The following is a 20,466-nucleotide window of genomic DNA, read 5'->3' on the forward strand; positions in this document are numbered from 1 at the left end:
TCTGAATTCTGGTTCTAAAACTTATTAGCTAAGAGATCTTGAAGAAGTTATTCAATGTCTCTCTAACTAGTTTGCTTACCTGTAAAATGGGAATTATCAGAATGCATACTTCAAAGTCTAAGTGAAGTAAGCCAGAAAGAGAAAGAAAAATACCATATGAGATCGCTCATATGTGGAATCTAAAAAACAAAACCAAAAACAAACAAACAAAAACAAAGCATAAATACAGGACAGAAATAGACTCACAGACAGAGAATACAGACTTGTGGTTACCAGGGGGGTGGAGGGTGGGAAGGGATAGGCTGGGATTTCAAAATTGTAGAATAGATAAACAAGATTACACTGTATAGCACAGGGAAATATACACAAAATGTTATGATAACTCACAGAGAAAAAAATGTGACAATGAGTGTGTATATGTCCATGAATGACTGAAAAATTGTGCTGAACACTGGAATTTGACACAACATTGTAAAATGATTATAAATCAATAAAAAATGTTAAAAAAAAAACAACAAAAAAAAACCAAAGGGTTGTGGGCATTAAAAGATATATTTTCATACCATATGTATAGGAGCATGTCTGGCATACCGAAAATATTTAACAAATGTTAACTATTGTTACTCTTCTAACTCCAGAACAGTGCTTGACACAAAGCTATATATAGGTGCTTTAAGAAAATCTGAATGACTAATGATTAAATCAATTAGAATCATTTGTCTTTTCGTTACCTTTGTTAGTATTTGGTTAAAATGACTACAAATTTTAGTTTGTATAATCTAAATAGAAATCAATTTTAAAATACATGTTGAGAATAAAGGATCAGGATTACTTTTCATACTTAATTAGAATAATGAAAATAATTATTAACACAGAAATTTGAAAGCAAAACAAATTTGTAAAAAGTAGGTTAAAAATGCTAAGTCTCTATTTTGATCTTTGCTAAAGATTCACCTATCAAGTCAAGAAACTGCTTTTTTGGAGTGGACTGGGACTGCAGAAACATTTTTATGGTGTTATAATTTTTATAGTAGAACTCACTTTTAGAAGAAAACTGTATTTCTTAAAGTTCTAATTCTTGTGAAGATTAGAGCTGAGTAGGGCTTATTTGCTTAGTAGCCTAGTTTAAAGCTGATCACTATTGTCCTCATTTCATTCACTAAGTCATTTACTCCAGATAATTTATTAGTACCTACTGCATGCCAGGCATTGAAAATGCAGAATCAACAGGCACAATTTCTCCTCTCAAGGAGGTCAAAGGTTGATGTGGAGACAAGACATGAACAAGGAGCCATAGTGTTGGGCATGGGATGCTGTAGAAGGGAGTCACATACCATGGACAAGAGCTTGAAGACAGTAGGAGCCATGGAAGATTCTGAGTAGGGAAGTAAAATATGGACAAACATTTGAAATAATGGAGACTAGTTAGGAAGCTTATGGAACTTGCCAAAAGATTTGGCTCATGGAATGAATACTTCAGGCTTTCTCTACTCTAATAGCATTGTATTAATAGGAGGGGATTAAGCTTGAGAAAACATTATAGACAAAGAGTTCATGCTAAAAAACAAAAATCTCCATTTTTTTCTTTAGTCATTTCACCTATAATCACTCATTTATCATCTTGTCACCCTTTATTATCTTTCAACTCTTTTATTCCTAGGCATAAGTGATACAGCCTTTTATAGCAAAGGGGAAAAATTCCTATTACTATTAACAGCTTAGAAATCCTAACATCTTTTTTCCTCTCTTTTTCCAGAAGGAGCTAAACTATAGGAAAGATTGTGAAATGTCTTAAAAGTGTGCCATAGAAAGAAAAAATTTAAGAAATTTAATGTCATCTTATTAGAATGGCCTGCTCTGACTATCCTGTATATAATGGTAGTCTGTCCAGTCCTTCTCAGGTCCATTCCCTCACTCTGCTTTATATTTTCTTCTTTTTATCATATATAACTGAGATATACACAGACATATGTATGATATATATTATATATGATAAATTGTATATCATGTATAACACATCATGCATATATACACATGTACATACATGTATTTGTCCTCTTCAATTAGAACGTAAGCATTATGAAAGCAGGGACTCTGTTTTGATCTCTGCTGTAATCTTAGTGCTTAACAGAGCTTTTGATGTCTCTGTATTGAACTCTGCCTGAAGAGTCACAATTCCTTGCATTCTTTGGATGGCTCCCACAGAGAAAAGCGATGAGAAGAGGAGCCACTCAGCCATCAATGAGTTGGAGACCAGTATTTACCTGTGTACACATGCAGTATTCTTTAAAAGAAGCAGGACCCTCAGGCACTCAGTGAGATCTGGAAATCTGCCATGAAGGAGATGGGAACTGCAGATGTGTATGTTGACACCAAGCTTAACAAAACTGGGCCAAAGGAATAAGGAATCTCCTATACTGTATCCATATGTGGTTGTCCAGAAAACCAGGGTGAAGATTCACTAAATAAGCTCTATATGTTTGTTACCTATATATCTGTCATCACTTTCAAAAATCCATAGACAGTATAGATGTGAATTAATTGCTAATTGTCAGATATTTATAAAACTGAACACATACACACACAAACACTAAAAACTTCTGCCTAAAGAAAGCATAACAGTAGATGCCTTGAGCCTGGCATTTACTGGAAATGCCATGCTCTAAATGACCAATACTGGTAGACTATTGACTATAGCTAATCACTGCAAATATTTAACAGCTGAAGGAATATCAACTTTATAAAAATGTATGGAGAAAAAAATAATATGAACATACTAAACTATATAGTGTCAAGCTATATAATAGAGTGGCTCCAAGCAAACAGGAATGTGATGAGCCCTATGTTGATCAATAATGTGACACCTAGTACCATGGTTTTTTCCCTTGGAACACTTTTGACTGAACTGGTTACCAGCTACTTAGTAGGTCAGTCTCTTTCTCTTTTCCTTTCTCTTTCACAACCACAAGTCATACACATATATAACACATTGGAAATCCTGTGGGAAGTAGAGTTTCATTACAGGTTACTCCCATAAAGACACGTGTCTTCTCTGCCTTTCTTACTCCCATGTAGAAAACAACCATAGTAAGGTGTATTTAAGGTTGAGCTGAGAGTATATGGGGGCTTCCACGAGGTATGCTTTGACCATGCCCCAATTCATGAATCTTTATCCTTCTCTCTGCAGTTACTTTGTGAGGGCAACAGTGTTACAGGGCAGAGCCCAGGAATCTCCAGGGAAGGAGGCCCAAACTCTGTTCTTAGCTTCTGTGTTCTCACATGCATGTGTACCTATGGCCATTGGTTCCTTGCCTCCTGGACAATCCTGAAACACTCAGATTTCTACCATGCTTCACCTTTGCACACCAACAATTGAGAAAGGGGATGAATGAAAGGCCTTTTTCCAAATATACTATGGCCCTCCTTATGAAGGTCTTCTTTCATCTGACGGTCACACTTAATGTATAACTTAGAGCAACATCCAGAAACTTTTTGAGTCAAGTATGAGGCAACATAACAGAGTTCAAATCCCATCTCTTACATTTACTAGCTAGATGACCTTGAGTGAGTTAGTATGAGTTAGTATGAATATTAAATTAATGTAGTATATTAGTGCATGGCACCGAGTGAGAGCTACCCAGGTGTTTGTGAAATTACATTAGCATTACACTTTTCTTTCCACTACATATAAAAGTCACACTTATATGGCATCTTTAGGATACAATTAGAAAAGTTACTTCTATAGAGATTAACAATTAGGCCACCTACTTAAGAAGTTCATTATTTAATTGTTCGATTTAATAAAATGCAATATGCAATAGGATGAGATTTTATTTTTTCTTATGGCTTCTTTTATAATAAATAGCTTACAGAAAATATTTCATACATAACTGGAGAAGATAACGTAGGGCCTCACAGTCCTTAATGCTGGCAACTAAACGTGTAAACTTGGGTTGTCACAGGGACTAGAGTTTTAAGGACCAAGGAGGACTGAACATAAACAATACAGGGTTGGTTATGAATGTCAGGTCATTCAGTGAACATATAAAAAGACTATTTCCTTATGTCAGTTTGGTAAGGTAAGATTCAATAATATTCACAGGTAACATAATTTTTATATTATTTACTCACTGAGACCTATCAAACCAGCAAAAAGACATTATTTAAATGACTGAGAATGCTATATAACAGGCATGCTTTGAGCATCTTTGTTTAATAAGTACAAACAAGAGAAGGACTGCATCACAAGGCAAACAGTTTATTACTTTTTAAGAAAACTGGATAGTTTCTATACGTCAGGCCCTATTTATTAAAAGACTAAAGAACTTTAGATCAAAACTGTATCCCCTGACATCCATCAAGTGGTCATTAGAATGGCCCTGGGGGAGAAGAGTGGTGAACAAAGTGTGAAATTTAACATAAACTGTATCTGGATAAATCAAATTTAACGGGTGGGGCAGAAAAGGCCCTAAACTAAGCAACACAGGCCAGAATACCTCAAAAATTTTGTTTGTCCCAAGGAAGTTTCATTCAAAATTGAGTACAGAAAAACTGAAAAGACAATGTAGTGTTGCTATATCATGATCTTTCTCATGTCTCATAAAAATATCAAATTGGAATGAAAACTGATAATTTATTTTGTAATTGTCTATATTAAATTCTATTCAAAAAATTTCTCTTTCTCTTCTAAACTATATCCTATGACTTCCCTGGTTTATTAAAATTATTAGCTAATTTTATTTTCAGTCCAATCAAGCCAGTGTGTATATTCAAGAATAAATAATATATCTTCAGACTTAAACATACATTTAAAAAATTATCAGCAAGTAAAATTATTCTGAGAATTTTTTCCACTTGGACAGTTTTCTTATTCTTTAGAGTCCTATAAATGGTTCTACCACTTGAAGATATCCTACACTTAAAAAGTTACAAGATTAATTCAACCTTTATCAAATCTGAGTTAACAAAAAAATCACAGGAAAATCAGCTTATTAGGCAGTGGAGGTGGTGAACTAACTGACTGTGGAATGTGAGAGAAACAGAGAAATCAAGAGTGCTGTCGAGGGGAGGGTATAGCTCAGTGGTAGAGCATGTGCTTGGAATGCACGAGGTCCTAGGTTCAATCCCCAGTACCTCTGTTAAAATGAATAATAAATAAACTTAATTACCACCCCCACCCCAAAAAAGAGTGCTGCTAAAGTATTACCCTGAACTAATGGAAGACTGACATCCCTTTACTGAGATGAGGAAGACTGTGAAAGGGGCAAGCTTGAGGGAGAAAATTAGAAGTTTGGTTTTTAATGTGTTAGGGTTAACTTTGCCTTTAGACATGTAGTGGAGATGTTAACTAGGCAGTTTGCTAGACCCTCTGGAGATCAGATAAGAGGTCAGGACTGGAGTTGTCAGCATACAAATGATATTTAAGACCCAAGACTGGATCAGTTCACCTGAGACCCAGTATGTATCCAGAAGAGAAAGTCTGAGGGCTGAATTCTGGGCCACTCCTATATTCGGAATTTGAGACATGGGGAAGAACAAACATCAGGAATGGAAAAGGAGCTTAAACCAAGAGAATGTGGGTCCTGGAAGCCAAGGATCACTCCCACTCTCAAAGGTGGGAGTGATCAACAGTGTCAACTCACTGACAGATGGTAGGTCAAGCAGAATGAAGACTATGAATTCACCATCAGATTGACAATAGGAAGGTAACTGTGACCTTAACAGAGTGTTTAACTTCAAAGGTGATAAAGAAAGCCTGACTGCATTGGATTGAAAGAGAAGGTGAGGAGAATTGAAGACAGTAATATGGACAACTCTTTCAAGAATTTTTGCTATAAAAGAGAATAAGAAATAGAAGATGAGAGATATTACAGCATGTATGGATATGCATATGCTATAAATGATCTAATAGAGAGGAGAAAATAATGATTCAAGAGACAGGGAGAACAACCCTTAAAACTGAAACTCAAACGAGGTATACCTGCTGTGATTCCACTGAAATAAAGTAACATTTGTCTGTATTTTTTCTTTCTCATATACATGCATACTTAAAAAAATATTTTAATGGAACCATAATAGAACGACTGAAAAGCAAATGCTTGAAACCATCTTTGTCTTTGCTTGCCTCCTTCACTTCCGCATTCCTCCCTTTAAAGATAGTGAACATTCTTGTGGCCCTAAATTTCAGCTTAAAAAGTTCATGCTGTGGGGATTAATGACAATGTGTTTCTCCTTCAGTAGTATTTTGATTTACTGAAATATTTTAAGATGAAATGATACAAGATATTTGCTTTGTAATAGCCTCAGTGAGGGAAGGAGAAGAAATAGGTGGGAGAAGACATGAAAGAAGTTGGTCTTGAGTTGAGGGTTGATGAAGCTGGGTGATGGGTGTATGGTAATTCCTTATACCGTTCTTTCTTCTTCTGTATGTGTTTGAAAATGTCCATAATATCAAGTTAAAATTAGAAGAAACAGTGTCAACACCATGCTTAATCCAAAGAAATCCTTAAATGATAAAATTTCTGATAATTTCGTAACAGGTGAAGGAATTACTTGGGGGCACAGGAATTTTTCTGGCATTTTTCAAATCATATCAACTACTTTGCTCTCATATACAGCACATACATAGCCTTTTCATGTGCAGCACAAGCCTTTTTTTTTTATCAGAAAGTACATCAGTTGCTTTATGATAGAATTAATTTGGATGCTTATTGTGCAAAAATAATTTGGAAAACTAGATTTTTAAAAATGAAGTATTGGTTCTCTTAAATATCCTTTCACTTTAAAGGTGAGCATAAAGAATTCTGAAAACACTTATGCTATGAAATATGTTCTGAGGTAAAGTAATACTACACTTACAAAACAATGCTAATCTGGTTATGTAAAAAAATAGTTGATTATGCACAGAAGGTGAAATTTCATTGCAATAGTTATCAGTTTTTAAAAAGAAATGGTAATTTCTGAAATTTGTCACTCTGATATTGCTATATAAAATTTTAGGTTAAAAAGATTTTTAATGTTTTAAAACTAGCAAATGTAGAAACAGCAGTGTTGCTACATTAACTCTTCAAATATTAACCACTAGGTGTTCTTTAGTGTTTTCCAGTTACTCATTAACCATTTTATAGTGTTGTTGTTTCTCTGATTGTCGGTAATTTCCAGCAAGGAAAGTTGAAAAACAAACTCCAATAATTTTTTTCTAGATAAGAATAATGTTCAGATCTTTAAAATAATATCCCCCTTGTTCACTATATATTTGTAATTAAAAGTCCACTATGAATCTGGGACCTGTAAATTCTACTTCAGAAATTAAAACCAAAATTACGTTGTTACAGTTTATGGTTTCTTTTGTATGGCTCTATTGCCCTCAGCATTTCCTTGGTGTAAACTACTGAGCAAGGGAACAAGATTTCCTTTGTAACTGATATCTAAATTTCTTTCCTGCTGCAAGTATCTAATTTGTACTATGAAGACATATAATTTGAGACTTGTAGCTATATCACAAAAGTGCAGCAGTTTACTCTGATCTCTAATTTTCTGAGTTGTACTGGCTATAATTTAAATGTTTTGCATGTTTTTTAACTGCAGTACAAACCAGTATACATCAGAAATCTTTGTATATTGACAGAGACTGGGAAAAGGATGCCTTGTTCTGATTTCAGATAAGCATTCCCTTTTCACAACTGCAGGTGCAAGGGAGCCCATTCATAATATTTGCTTCAAATCAGTTACAGTCACTGGATGGGAATACAATGCTATTACATGGGAACTTGACTAATCTTTACAAACACAATGAATATTATTTAAGAAACCTATCACTATTGTTAGCAAATTCTATAGGCAGGACTTTTTCCTTTGCCTATGTACTGGGGACAGAATATACTCTGTGGACACAAATTTTGGTCATTTTACTAGTGTATATGTTTGTGTATTTACTAAATCTAGAAAAAATACTTTGTCATTTTATTAACACAGGATGGAATTATGCTCGGTGGAAAATTTGCAACAAATATATGTTTCACTTAAGAGGTCATTGATAATGTTACTATTTCCTTTGCTTTAAGTTCACTTATTTTAAAATCAATTTATTTAAAAGTCAAAAAGTAACCACAAGATAAAAATTAACTCTAATTGCTCTCATTTCATGTAGCTCGGAAAATCTCCTTTGTAACAAATATTAGACAAATATATATGTGATCAATAAGTGAAGCTAGCGTGTTTCCATTACAAACCCTTATTCATAAGGTTATAACTTGGTTTTAATTAGCTTCAGGCAGAAACTTGTCTCATCAATTCAAAGCACAGGAGAACATTTTAGTCTACAAAACAGTTAACTCTCATTCAACAGGAGAGGTCAGAGAAAGGCTCTAATAGAATTTAAGGGCTCAATGACCAAACACAGATAAAGTAAAATTTTTCTCAAAAAGTATGGCAATAATTATTGCATTGGTAAAAATAAACATTTGGCCTATATTTAATACCAGTAAGAACTTTTCCTAAATTCATGATCATTACTTTTACTTACTGTATGTCTTACCATTTGCTAACAATCCAGTACTGCCACCTTAACATTTGCATATAATTCAGAAGTGCCAAAGCATCTTTTCATACACTATTTAACTTGAGCTTTTCTTTGTGATTTATAAAATTAAGACAATATATTTTCTAAAGAAGTATCATCTCCAAATCAGGTAGTTCTGACAAAAGTGGCTTGCCTGGAATAAAAGCTATGAATCCTGGTCTAGGGTTTGTCTCAAGGTCTCAGTCTCAAGGATTGATCTGACTGAGGGATCAGTTAGCTAGAAATTGGTTTTTTTTGAGCTGAAAAAACAGTGACTTAAAAGCAAGACTGTTCTTCATATGTGTTTAATTCATTCAGGCTGAGCACTGTGATAGAAGAAATTTGCAAGCTGGCATCCTCTTCTTTTATGGACTCAAAAACAGAAGACTCACTCTCATACCAATTTATCCTCAGCCTTAAATCAAATGCAAGCTAGTGGTTAGTGGGCCCTCATACTAGAAATATGAGGAGCATCTTCAAGGATACCTTCAAGGAGGATACCCTCAAGGATGGAGCAGAACCCTAAATAGACTTCTGTAAATATGACCCACCACCCTTTCAAACTTCCATTCTATTACAGCCTCCCTCAGAAACACACAGTGTGTCCTCATATAGTTATTGCTGTCACTACAGGGCGGAAATGCTTGACACCTGGCCTCCTTCAGGCCGCCTGCGATGGAGGACACTGGCATACACCCAACCTTCTGAAGTTCTTAGGGCAGATGAAGGCTGTCATCGAGCCACTTACCTGGCTAGGATGCTCTTCGTGACAGCGCAAGACCTTTGAGGAAGAGAAGAAAACAAAAGAAAACAAAACAACTTACCACTTTGGCCCAGTCCAAGAACAACTGAAAACATCCAGGCCGCCCGGAGGAATGGGGCAGGACCTGGCCTGCAGTTTTGCAGGCAGACAAATGTGGCAGTAAAAAAAGCCAGGGCCGAGCGGCGCATAATGCAAAGCAGCCCGCACTGCACCGCGCCCGCCGCCTAGCTGCTAACCGGATGCGCGATCGCGCCTCCCGGGCGCTTAGTGCCAAGTGTCGCTAGGACGTTTCCAGCAGGCCCGACAGGCGGACCCTGCGGCTCAAAGCAAACGGTGCAGGTATGCCGGCCAGGGCACCTCTCGGCATCTCAGGGCCCCCGCGGCCCTCCCAGCTCGGCACCGCGGGTCCCGCGATCTCCGTGAAAAACACCTCCTCTAAAGGCAAATGACCCGGGGCGGCGACGCGAGCAAAGGCTCCGCAGCCGGCTCTGGGACAAAGAAAAGAGCTTTTGTCTCTCTTCAGCCGATGGGGCTTCTGCTGCATAAATCAGCTTAGCGAAGAGCCAAACACAATCAAACCCAAACAAAGCCTGAAGCTGGGGGGAAAAACCAGCCTAATGTACATTCACTGGGTGATGCTGCATCTGTGGGAGGGGACGCCAGCGAGGCCGAAGGGAAAAAAATCGATGGCGCATCAATCAGCTCGAGCTTCTTCCACAGGTGGGCAGGGAGGCCAACTTCACTTAGTTGCAGTCTTGCAGCCTCTTCAGCTGAGCGGCGGGCAAAGTCGAAGCGGCAGAGTCCTGGTTGGCGAGGGAGGAAGTTTGAGGTGCCATCCGCCGGGGGAGGTGGCCCCGGAGCGCCCTAGAAGTCTCCGCCGGCGCCCGCAGACACACAGCGGGTCATCGCAGCTCGTTTGCCCTGGAGTGGATCGCAGGGCAACGAGCTCAGGAGAGGAGGTTCCGCGGGGGTGCAAGAGCCTGGCTTCACCCGGCGGGAGCTTCGTGCTCTCCCCTTTTTGGCCCCAGTGTGCGGCTCAGGCGTCCCACCATCCAGAGCCCGGACAGCTGCCGCACTATAGGGTGCAGCCCGGAGAGGATGCGAAAGAGGAGAGGCTGGTGAGGGGCGGGGGAGAAGTGGTTCTGCCCCAGCCCCCTGCTTGTAGAGGGGTGGGGGGTCCTCCCAAAGTGCGGGTAGCTAGGCGCGTTCGGGCTGCGAGTTGCTAGGAAACCGCCCCACGCTACAGAGCTGCTTGCCCTGGCCGCCCGCAGGCGCGGCGGCGGCTCCGGCGCAGCAACAAGCTTGGAGCAGCGTGGGCGGGACATTGGTGAGGCATGAAGTCACCGCGGCCCACACTCGCTCTTTGTTTTGCTCACTCCAGCTCTTTTTCTCTCCTTTGGTTCTGATAGTTACCATTCCCATGAACTCCTGATGCGTAGCGGCGCATCAGGAATCGCACACCCTGTTCTCCTTCCTCCTCCTCCCCGAACCCTGTACCCCCCAACGCTCTCCTGGCGGGCAGAGACTCGCTCAGCACGGGTGGCAGCTGCGCGCAAACCCCAGGCTCTGACCCTGACGCTGTGCGCTGCTTTGTTAGGAGGTACTCACTGCCCTGCAGCTTCCACAAAGTGGAATCCCTGGGCCTCTCCCCGCCCCCAACACCCTCTATTCCGCTGGTGCGCACTGCCCACTTCACTTACAGAGTCAGGAGTGAGGAGCTCACTCTCATCCTGTGCCCTTCCCCAATACCGTCCGGCATCTCCTCAACCCTTGGAGAGTTGGGCCGGTCCGCAGGGGCAATTGCAGCCGAGATTTCTCGAGGCTCCTTCTCCACTCGGAGCCTCGGCTCTGAGCTGGACAGCCCAGCTCTTCCCAGCGTCTGGTGGTGCCTCTAGGCTTTGCTAGTCACAGTGGGTTTTTTGACCTTAAGCGTCACCTTCCAAATAAACGAAACAAAGAAGTTACAGAAGGCGGCGAAGCAGGAGAGGGAGGCTGAGGTGAGGAGGTGGGAGGACATTTCTGCCTGCTTGCAGCTCAGAAATTTAGGTACAAGCCGGGAGCGTGTGTTATGTCGGGAGAACCGCGCGTCTCCTAGGGCCCCGTTACTACTACGCTAGGCCAAGGGAGGGAACCCAGTCCCCCAGAATGAAAACAAGGCGCTGTTTCCAACCGAAACACAGAATGATGGTTCTCTTTTTCCTCTAGGGGCAGGAGGGGTTCCCCTTCGTAAAGTCTGACCTCTCATTTTTCCACTAGAAGCCTGCCTGATCTCTTTCCTAGAGCACTGCCTCTTAGAGGCATCAGAGCATTCCAGCCAGGTCAAGGTGAAATATGCGGGAGTTTCCTTCCTTCTTATTTGTTTAATAGTTTCCATCTCCATATTTGGAGTAAAAAAACAAGAAGGAGGCTTTCTCGCTCTTTTTTTTTCTTTCTTTCTTTCTTTTTATTTTCTAATTGTTAACTGAGTAAGTGAATGGAAAGTACCTGGTTAATAAACCACGGCATTAGAAACTCCCCTTTTTCAGGTGTGGACTACACATTGAGGCCCACAGAATTAGCTAAGCAAACCAGGAACCCAGCTGGAAAATTACAAGTGCCCTGGATTTACAAAGCAGGTCCTTTTGAGAAACCAGGTGAATGATCCAAACCTGAAAAACTGATACTTGTAAATATAATTCCACTACTGGCAATGTACTCTAAGTAGATAGAATAAAGTCCAGCTCAGCTTTGTTTTTTAATTTTCTTTCCTTAGTTTCAAGTTTGAACAGCTGTAGTTTTGCTTTTGATGGTCTTAAAGGCAGGGCCTGAAAACTAGCTGGAATGGGGATGAGGGTTTGAAAATTTGAACACAAAAGGAACATAGTCAAGCTCTGATTAATCGCTCTTCAGTGGGGTAGCATGTGTATTTTCCAGAGATTATTTCACAGTCCTAAGGAATGCAGCCACCCTTGAGACAGTGCAGTGATGCGATAAAGAAAAAAGATCAATCCATAATCCCTAAAAGGATGTGTGTGTAAGTGCACTCTACATTGTTAAGTAACTATCACATCAAGTTTTGACATATTTTCAACTCTAACATGATGTTGGAAATGTAAAATAAAAATACAATATTAGATAAATATAAATTATACAAATAATAATGGATGTAACTTTGTGACATTGATATTTCACTAACTGATGCACATATTTTTAAACTCTATATTGTTAGATGTTGATATAGGCTGTATACTAAGCCAAAACAACTATGTAGCATGAGGAATAAAATAAGGCTTGTAAATCTGTAAGCTTATAAATTTTGAAGCCCTTTGGAAAGAAAGAATTCTGTGTTGTGTTATATGAAGCCTATGCAAATAGATGTCAGGATGCCAATTTTACAAAGATACTGAAGAATAAACATAGCTCCATTTATCATCACTTCCTAGTTGTAAAGAGGTTGTAATTCTGGTTCTCAAATTATAAAGTAAGACAGCTTATCCCACTATGAGAGTGTGATCCTTTCAAGTTGTTTACTAACATTTGGGGCTATAAAGATAAAAGTGAATTCTCCTGAATCTTTCAAATGATCTGTAAAGTTTTCTTACAGTAAATATAACTAGTGGCCCAGGAACAAAAACTTTTCTTGTTTCCAATAAATATCATTGGTCACCACAACTCATCCTTTTGCCTCTGAGAAAATGTACAGGATATTGTGAAGAAATATAGTGTTGTTCTCTTCTTATATTACCTGAAGAATTCTAACAGAAAAAAAGTCCCAGAAGATGGTGACTTGATTAATTTTTGTTTCTATCCTGTTCTGTTGACTTGCTTTGAAATTTCTGACAGCTAATTTTTAATCATTTTTGGTAATGAGAGAAAGTGAAATTCACAGGTAGTCTAAAAATAACATTTTAGCTGTTCATTTCTGGCTTCCTATCAGATCTTTTAGTTGGTAATAAGTCATAAATTATGTGACTTAAGTGTCTTCCTTATTCCTTTAACCTTGATTTCTCACTAACTCAGTTTATGGTGAGAAATGAATAAGCTATAGACATAGATAGCAGGAGTGAGCAAGACATCTGAGAGACTGCTCCTTTTAGTGTGTGTTCAGTCTTTAACTAGATTTTGTCCAAATTATTGACCTCATGGTTACAGCTAAAACTATATTCACATTTTAATTTTATATATTTCTGAAGTCAGAATCAGAGATATTCAAGCTTTTATTCAGAGGTTTTAAGCAGATGTTCACAAGATGTCTATGAACTTGCTTCATCTGTAACTCTTAGGAGATGATGAATGGTTGAGCCAGTAGGATGTATTATTGTGACTGACTTCTAGCTCCTTCTAATGATAAAGAGCATAAGCCATGAGAAGGTCTTTTTCACTGAAATATTGCAGAAATCACTGTTGCTCATACTGTGTACTGAAGACTGCCTACAACATAATCACCCATGAGTGATTCCTTATCTTTCTTCCAGGAGATTCTGAATTCATAGATCTGGTGTGATGCCCAGCAATATATATTATTACACATTTCTCAAATAGTTCTTTATGCACTGAAATTTAAGAACCCCTACCATAATGGATTAATAGGCCTTATGCATGCTTATTGACAAACTCCATTCTCAGGTGCAAAGTCAGAGAAAAATGAACTGCTGGAGCCAATGTCTCTTTCCAGGGTATTCTACAGATGGTTAAATCTGAGATGTTAATGTTTTTGGAAATAAGACTTCCATTATTAAGTTTGGGAAATGCTGGGTTAAAGTTAAGTTAAATCTTTTGCAGGAAATTTTTTCAGGAACTTAAATAGGCCAACATGCAATTGTAGTCTTCAAAGGAAGAATACTTTATTCAGGGAACATCTCACAGACTAATTTTGCATAATAACTGCTGAACTAATACTATGTTACGAATGTGGAAACTAAAAACCAACTTGGTGAAGAGACTGACCTAATTTCTTCAAGAGAATTATTGAGCAGCTATGAATCAGAGCTCTGATTCTTCACCACCTCATATCAGTGATGACTTTTGGATTCAAATAACAGAGTCGTTCTGTAAGTGCCATAAGTAAAAAAGGAAATTATTGGAGAAACTTGGGAGCTCACAGAATCAGCAGGAGGCTGAGAGACCAGGATTAAATAAGGCCAGAAACCAAGGAAGGCATAAGCAGTAGCAGTAAGTGTCCAAAAAACAAGAATGCTTTCATCTTTGGACTACTTGCTCAGGTTGCAGCATTCTAATTGAGGGTATCTAATTTTCAGAACTTTAGTCACATGCCAGTCCCCTGCCCTTCTGGGAATGGAGAGGGAGAAGGAATAACTCTTGCTTTTGACTTTCTTAGTGAAAAATATAGTACTATTTCCCAAAAAGATGACACAAAACTATCTTGAGTTGATGAAGGGAGCCCTATAAAGTGACAAATGCTCAATACTCAGGTATGCTGAATCCCACAGGGCACTGCTTTGCATTACAGTTGTATTTTGAGTAATGATGCAGCTTTAATTTAGCTACCCTGCCCACTAACCACTGCTTTGTTTGGCAGTATTAGTTATTTGCATGGGTGCTTTTGAATGAAACATTGTATCTGTGCACAGTCAAATCCTAGCTTTTTGTTATCCTTCTATAGCATGCAACAAATTAATGCTTATTTAGCCTTTAACTCATTATCAGGATGATTAGGAGATGTGATGATATATGAATTAATTTCTTAGCTTTGTGAAATTCTTTATTGACAAAGTTTGTAGGAGACACTATTGTTGACATTCTCGCCTCCCTCCAAGTACACCACTTCATTCCGCCCAGCCAGAAGTGCTGGGAGATGAACACTTCTGGACACTATCTCAACTAGGGACTGACCTGATGAAAAGTGAGGTATAAACACCCCAGCTCCTTTGCTCCTTGTATGGAATAACTTTAGGGCTTGTATTCCACACTAGTGCTTCTCAAACTATTTTTGGACCAGTCTTTCATTCTCAATACATATGGATTGGTACTTTTAGAAAATGAATTATTAGAAAAAAAGATGTCACAAAAATGTCAAGTTGTTATAGAAGTTTCTAAGTACTTGCTTTTACTTTTTATATGCTCTATCCTGGATGGGTCTCAAACAGTTCAAGGACTGTTACTATCACACAATATATTTTAAGTAATACTGAGCACCATTTCCCTAGGTTTCCTGTAGGAGTAAGCTGCAGTTGCCCACAGGAATAACTGTATTCAAACATCCTTTGTTTGCTGCCTTTCCCTCCTTCTTTTTCCCACTGCTCCGTGGTATTTCCTTGTCTCAGAGTCCTCTTCTGGAGGAACCTAAATTAAAACAAGTAATAAATGAGCCTGGAAACTACTCTCTGGTGTTCTCCATGTGTGAATTTGAATTTTATTCTTGTCTAGCTATAAGGCAACCCACAGAATAAAAAGCACAAGGTCTTTGGAATCTGAAAAAAAAAACTGAGTTTGAATCTGCTACTCAGTAGTTGTAGAATCACTGGCAAGTTATTTAACTTCCCTGAAACTGAGTTTCTTCATTTATGCAGTGATGAAGTTAAAATAAGTACCAAAATTGCAAATTAAAGCAAGAAGATACTATTACACTTCTATTAGAATGGCCAAAATCTAAAACACTGACAACACCAGTGAGGATGTGGAGCAACAGAAACCCTCATTCACTTCTGGTGAGAAGACAAAATGGTACAGCCACTTTGGAAGATTTTGGTGATTTCTTACAAAATTAAATACACTCTTACCATATAACCCATCACTTGCACTCTTTTGTATTTACCAAAAGAAGTTGAAAACTTATGTCCACACAAAAACCTGCAAATAGGATGTTTATTGCAACTTTATTTATAATTGCCAAAACTTGAAAGCAACCAAGATATTTTTCAGGAGGTGAATGGGTAAATACATGGTTGTACATCCAGACAATGGAATATTCTTCAGCACTAAAAAGAAATGAGCTATCAAGCCAAGAAAAGACTGAGAGACAACTTAAATGCATGTTGCTAAGTAAACAAAGCCAGTGTGAAAAGGCTACATACTGTATGATTCCAACCATACAACATTCTGGAAAAGGCAAAAGTATGGCGACAGTACAAAGATGGTTACCAGGGGAAGAGGAGAGGGAAGGATATATCAGTGGAGCACAGGAGATTTTAGAGCAGTGAAACTACTCTGTATTATACTGCAATGGTGGATACATGTCATTGTCCATTTGTCAAAATCCATAGAATGTACACCACTAAACGTGAACTCTAATCTAAACTAAGGACTTTGGGTGATGATACGTCTGTGTAGATTCATCCATTGCTACAAGAGTACTGCTGTGATATGGGGTGTTGATAGTGGGGGAAGTGATGTATGGGAGGCTAGGGAGTAAAAGGGAGCTCTTTGTACTTTCCATTCAGTTTTGCTGGGAACCTAAAACTACTCTAACAAGAAAAGTCTATAAAGCACACTCATGCACCAAAAACAAAAATAAAACAAAACAAAAGCCAAACAAACTACCAAATAGGGTTATTGTGAGAATTAAAGGAAAATGAAACATGTCAGAATTCACCATATATTATCCTAAGGGTTTTGCCATGGTAAATTTAGGTTACTTTAATTTCAAAAATGTGAAAAAATTGAAAATACATAAATATTATTTCAAGCCTTGCATATTGTCATAAAAATAACATCAAATATCTTTGGTTTTGCTGAATACATAACTTTCCTTTTCTGGTAACTATACAATTCTTTACCCGAATTAATAGATGTAGTGAGCATGTCTTTATATAGAAGCCTGTAATCCTAGCATTCTTTATGACAGTCTAGTTTTATGTCTCCTTAATCAAACAAAATCGTTCCACAATCTTTTCAGCCTGAAGTCATCGTGTGCAGTTTGGCATGTAGCTATATGAAAGCTTTCTGTATTTGTAAATGACAGGGAAAACATACTTAAGACTGCCTTTTATTTAAAATTTAACGTGTTAAAACTTAGATGTAGTCAGGAGGGGAAATGAATATGTAGTATGTTTTAAATGTTGTTGCTTTATTGCTCAGTACTCCAAATGTATAGCAGTGTTAAGGGCCCACAGCTGGTTCTCCCAAATAAAGGTATCAACAGACATTATAAAGACAACATTTCACCATTGACATGGTTCATCTGTTGAGCCACAGTGGTATGTGGACTGATTTGCACATCATTACACAGCTAAAGGCCTTTCTGAACTTCAGTAATTCAGAGTGAACCCACGACTAAAATTTTCTCTCTCAGCATTTTCTCATGATCACATTGCCTCTGGAGAATGAAGTCACTACAAAATTTAAATTATTCTAATCAAATTCACATGGCATTTTTATACTTGGAATGTTTCCACTCTCAGCCCCCTTCTCCAGTTTCAAAATTACTTCATGTTTCACCTTGAAGAATGTGACCTTTTAACACAGTGAGGAAATTCTTTGTAAATTAGGCACAGGATATTCAATTTAAACATTCATTTAATAAATATGTAAATATTTATTGAACATTTACTACATGTAAAGTGATAGGTCCTATGGAAAATACAGGCATCAATAAAACCCAGTCCCTTTTCTCAAAGATACTATAATCTGATTTGGAAATAATATGTAATAATTTTTAAAAAGATGATTGGGTTAGTAAATAGAATAGCTCAGTAATAAACTCTCAGATCAATGATAACTTAATATAGCACAAGATATGCTTTGAATATCAATGGAGAGGGAATGCAAAATTTGATAAATAGTGTTGGGACAATTGTGAGCTATTTGGAAAAAAGCTAACATTAATTTAGAGACTTATTTTTTTAGTTTTTTTAACTTCTGTGACTAAGTCTTTTTACTCTTTTTTTTCAATTGAGTATAGTGATTTACAATATTACATTAGTTTCAGGTGTACAACATAGTGATTCAGTATTATTATAGATTATACTTCATTTAAAGTTACTATAAAATAATGGCCATATTTCTATGTACTGTATAATATATACTGCTACTTATCTATTTTATACTAGAAACTTACTTTATACCAAAATATATTCAAGATGGACTGAAGAGCTTAGGATATATATATTTTTTTTTTCTGATACTAGTAATAAAAGTTCTTTCTAAAAGTAAAAATAGTGTATCCAATCTGAAAAAAACAAATCAACAAATTTGATGATAATTTCTTTAAAACTTAAGTGTTTAAAAATATTTCAAAAAGGGTAAAAATTCATACCACAGAATATGTTCATACAAATGTATAAGAAAATATTTAGTCTACAATAGATATATATGCAAAAAGCACTAGCATATGATTCAAGGATGGGAAATACAAATGGTTAAAAACATGTGGGAAAAGTTCAGCATCATCAATTATCCAAAAAAATACTAATTAAAAAATTGAGGTGCCATTTTTATCCATTAAACAATCAAAGAATTTTTAGATAAAAATTCTTAATGTCAACAATAGAGGGTTGAAATCGGATCTCATTAATGGTGAATTGGTTCAAACTTTCTTGCAATCAGTTGACAACATGTAATAAAATCTTTAAAATATCTAAAATACTAATCTTATACCAGGAAAATTAATCCTCTAAAGATTCAGAAATACAAAACAGCTGTTTATGAAGATGCACATTTCAGTATAATATACCATCACAACAACAACAAAAAATGCAAATAATATTTTCAGTCACTAGAACCCTTTTCAAAGCTAACATAGCAGAGATTTTCATGTTTTCAGGTGTGCCCTAGGTATTACTGTTCTCTCTTAGAGATGTATGCTGCCCATCTTTCATTATTTAACAAATTGTATTAATCCTGCCTTAGTGAAGTGTGTGCAGTCTTTTCCTTCCTGCTATGTGCCTTTATTGCTGCCTTAGTTCAGACTTTTCTCATCCTTCACTTGAACTCCTAGCCATCTCATCCCCAGAGTGCTATGAGACTTTTCCTTCTGAAGTACAAATCTAAATCCTTTTCTTAAACCCATCTATGGTTCATCTTATGCCATTCCCAACCTCTCTCTAGGCCATGAAAGAGACCCTTAGCATCAGCTATGAAATCTTGAATATTCTGGTCCCAAATCATATTCTAGATACCACTTGCAGTGACATCTCCCCTGTTTCTAACTCTACCTACATGTTCTACAGAACAGAATACTAATTTTTCTACAAGCACTTTCACTTATTTTTCTTATTTATCCTCAGCTGGACATGTTTCTCCCCTTTTCCTTCTTTGTTCTACTTTGTTGTCAAAAATCATTTCTAATGTCACATCTACGTCTTTCAGGATTCCTCTAGTTATAGCCTACAGTGTCTTTCACTTTCAAGTAATCTTTAAAGGAAATTTGTTATTAAAAGAGTAATGTGTTTTTATTATAGAAAATGTGAAGAATATATTGCATTTTCATGGTAAATTTCATTTGCCTTTTTTTTTATGTAGCTTTGTTCATACTGGATTTACCATTTTTGTTGTTACTATATACTCTTCATCAATATCTTTCTATGTTATATATTATTCCCAAGTGAGTTTGTTGTTCAGTTTACTTAAATATGCTCCTTGATTCCACTGGATTCTTGGCAGTGAAACAGATGGTGTACTCAAAATGGGTAATTTGAGGAGAATTTGCTAATAATGGGACTATTTACAAATATGTGATAGTGCTGTATACTTGTGTTGGAAACAGTGGGGAGATAAAATTGCTATCTTTAGGCTTCAGAGGGCAAAAGAAGGGTGCATTACTGAACCCCAGAGATACTGTGTCTAGATATTACCTGACATGTTCTGTCACATTTGTTCAAGAGTCACAGCCAGCCTGAGGTCATCTACAGGGAAAGGACAGGAAGAATAACCTGCCTACCCCTACTTCATTCTACCCCTATGTTATTCCTTTCCCTTTCTCTCATTTCTGATCAAGATCCGGTATTGGCAAAGCCCATCCTGATGCTGGAGGGTAGTAGAGCCATAGGGGAGTCCATAAAGGCTAGCCCCGTAGGGCAGAGAGCAAAGTGGAGCAGAAAGCTGGTGGGGCCAGCAAAAGACACCTGGCTTAGTCCTGAAAGATATAATGTGAGTTGTTTATAGTTTTTGTCCACTTCACTAATAAACACATTTGTATAAATTTTCTTTCAAATTCTTAAATATTTAAGATTCTTTCCTTAGTTAATTTCCAAGGTGAGGTAACTGG

General features: G+C 37.5%; 2 protein-coding genes, 1 non-coding gene and 1 pseudogene across 6 annotated transcripts in view; 3 read left to right on the plus strand and 1 right to left on the minus strand.

Annotated features, from left to right (window-relative positions):
- The window catches only part of ITGB8 (integrin subunit beta 8), an 82,131-nt gene extending 71,233 nt beyond the window's left edge, over positions 1 to 10,898 (minus strand). For both annotated transcript variants that reach the window (XM_072964886.1, XM_006211711.4), the window contains exon 1: positions 9,385 to 10,898. In XM_072964886.1, the coding sequence (XP_072820987.1) occupies positions 9,385 to 9,511 (127 nt within the window). In that variant the 5' untranslated portion in view covers positions 9,512 to 10,898. The remainder of the gene's footprint in view (positions 1 to 9,384) is intronic.
- MACC1 (MET transcriptional regulator MACC1) overlaps positions 1 to 20,466 on the plus strand; it is a 486,000-nt gene that overhangs the window by 197,855 nt on the left and 267,679 nt on the right. The gene's annotated exons all lie outside the window — the stretch shown is intronic.
- On the plus strand, positions 2,193 to 2,521 carry LOC140697491 (large ribosomal subunit protein eL31-like; annotated as a pseudogene).
- Positions 5,066 to 5,138, plus strand: TRNAS-GGA (transfer RNA serine (anticodon GGA)). The gene has a single exon. It is a non-coding gene; the product is annotated as a tRNA-Ser (tRNA).

The sequence above is a fragment of the Vicugna pacos genome, chromosome 7 (assembly GCF_048564905.1).
Source record: "Vicugna pacos chromosome 7, VicPac4, whole genome shotgun sequence".
In the NCBI taxonomy this organism is placed as follows: Eukaryota; Metazoa; Chordata; class Mammalia; order Artiodactyla; family Camelidae; genus Vicugna; species Vicugna pacos.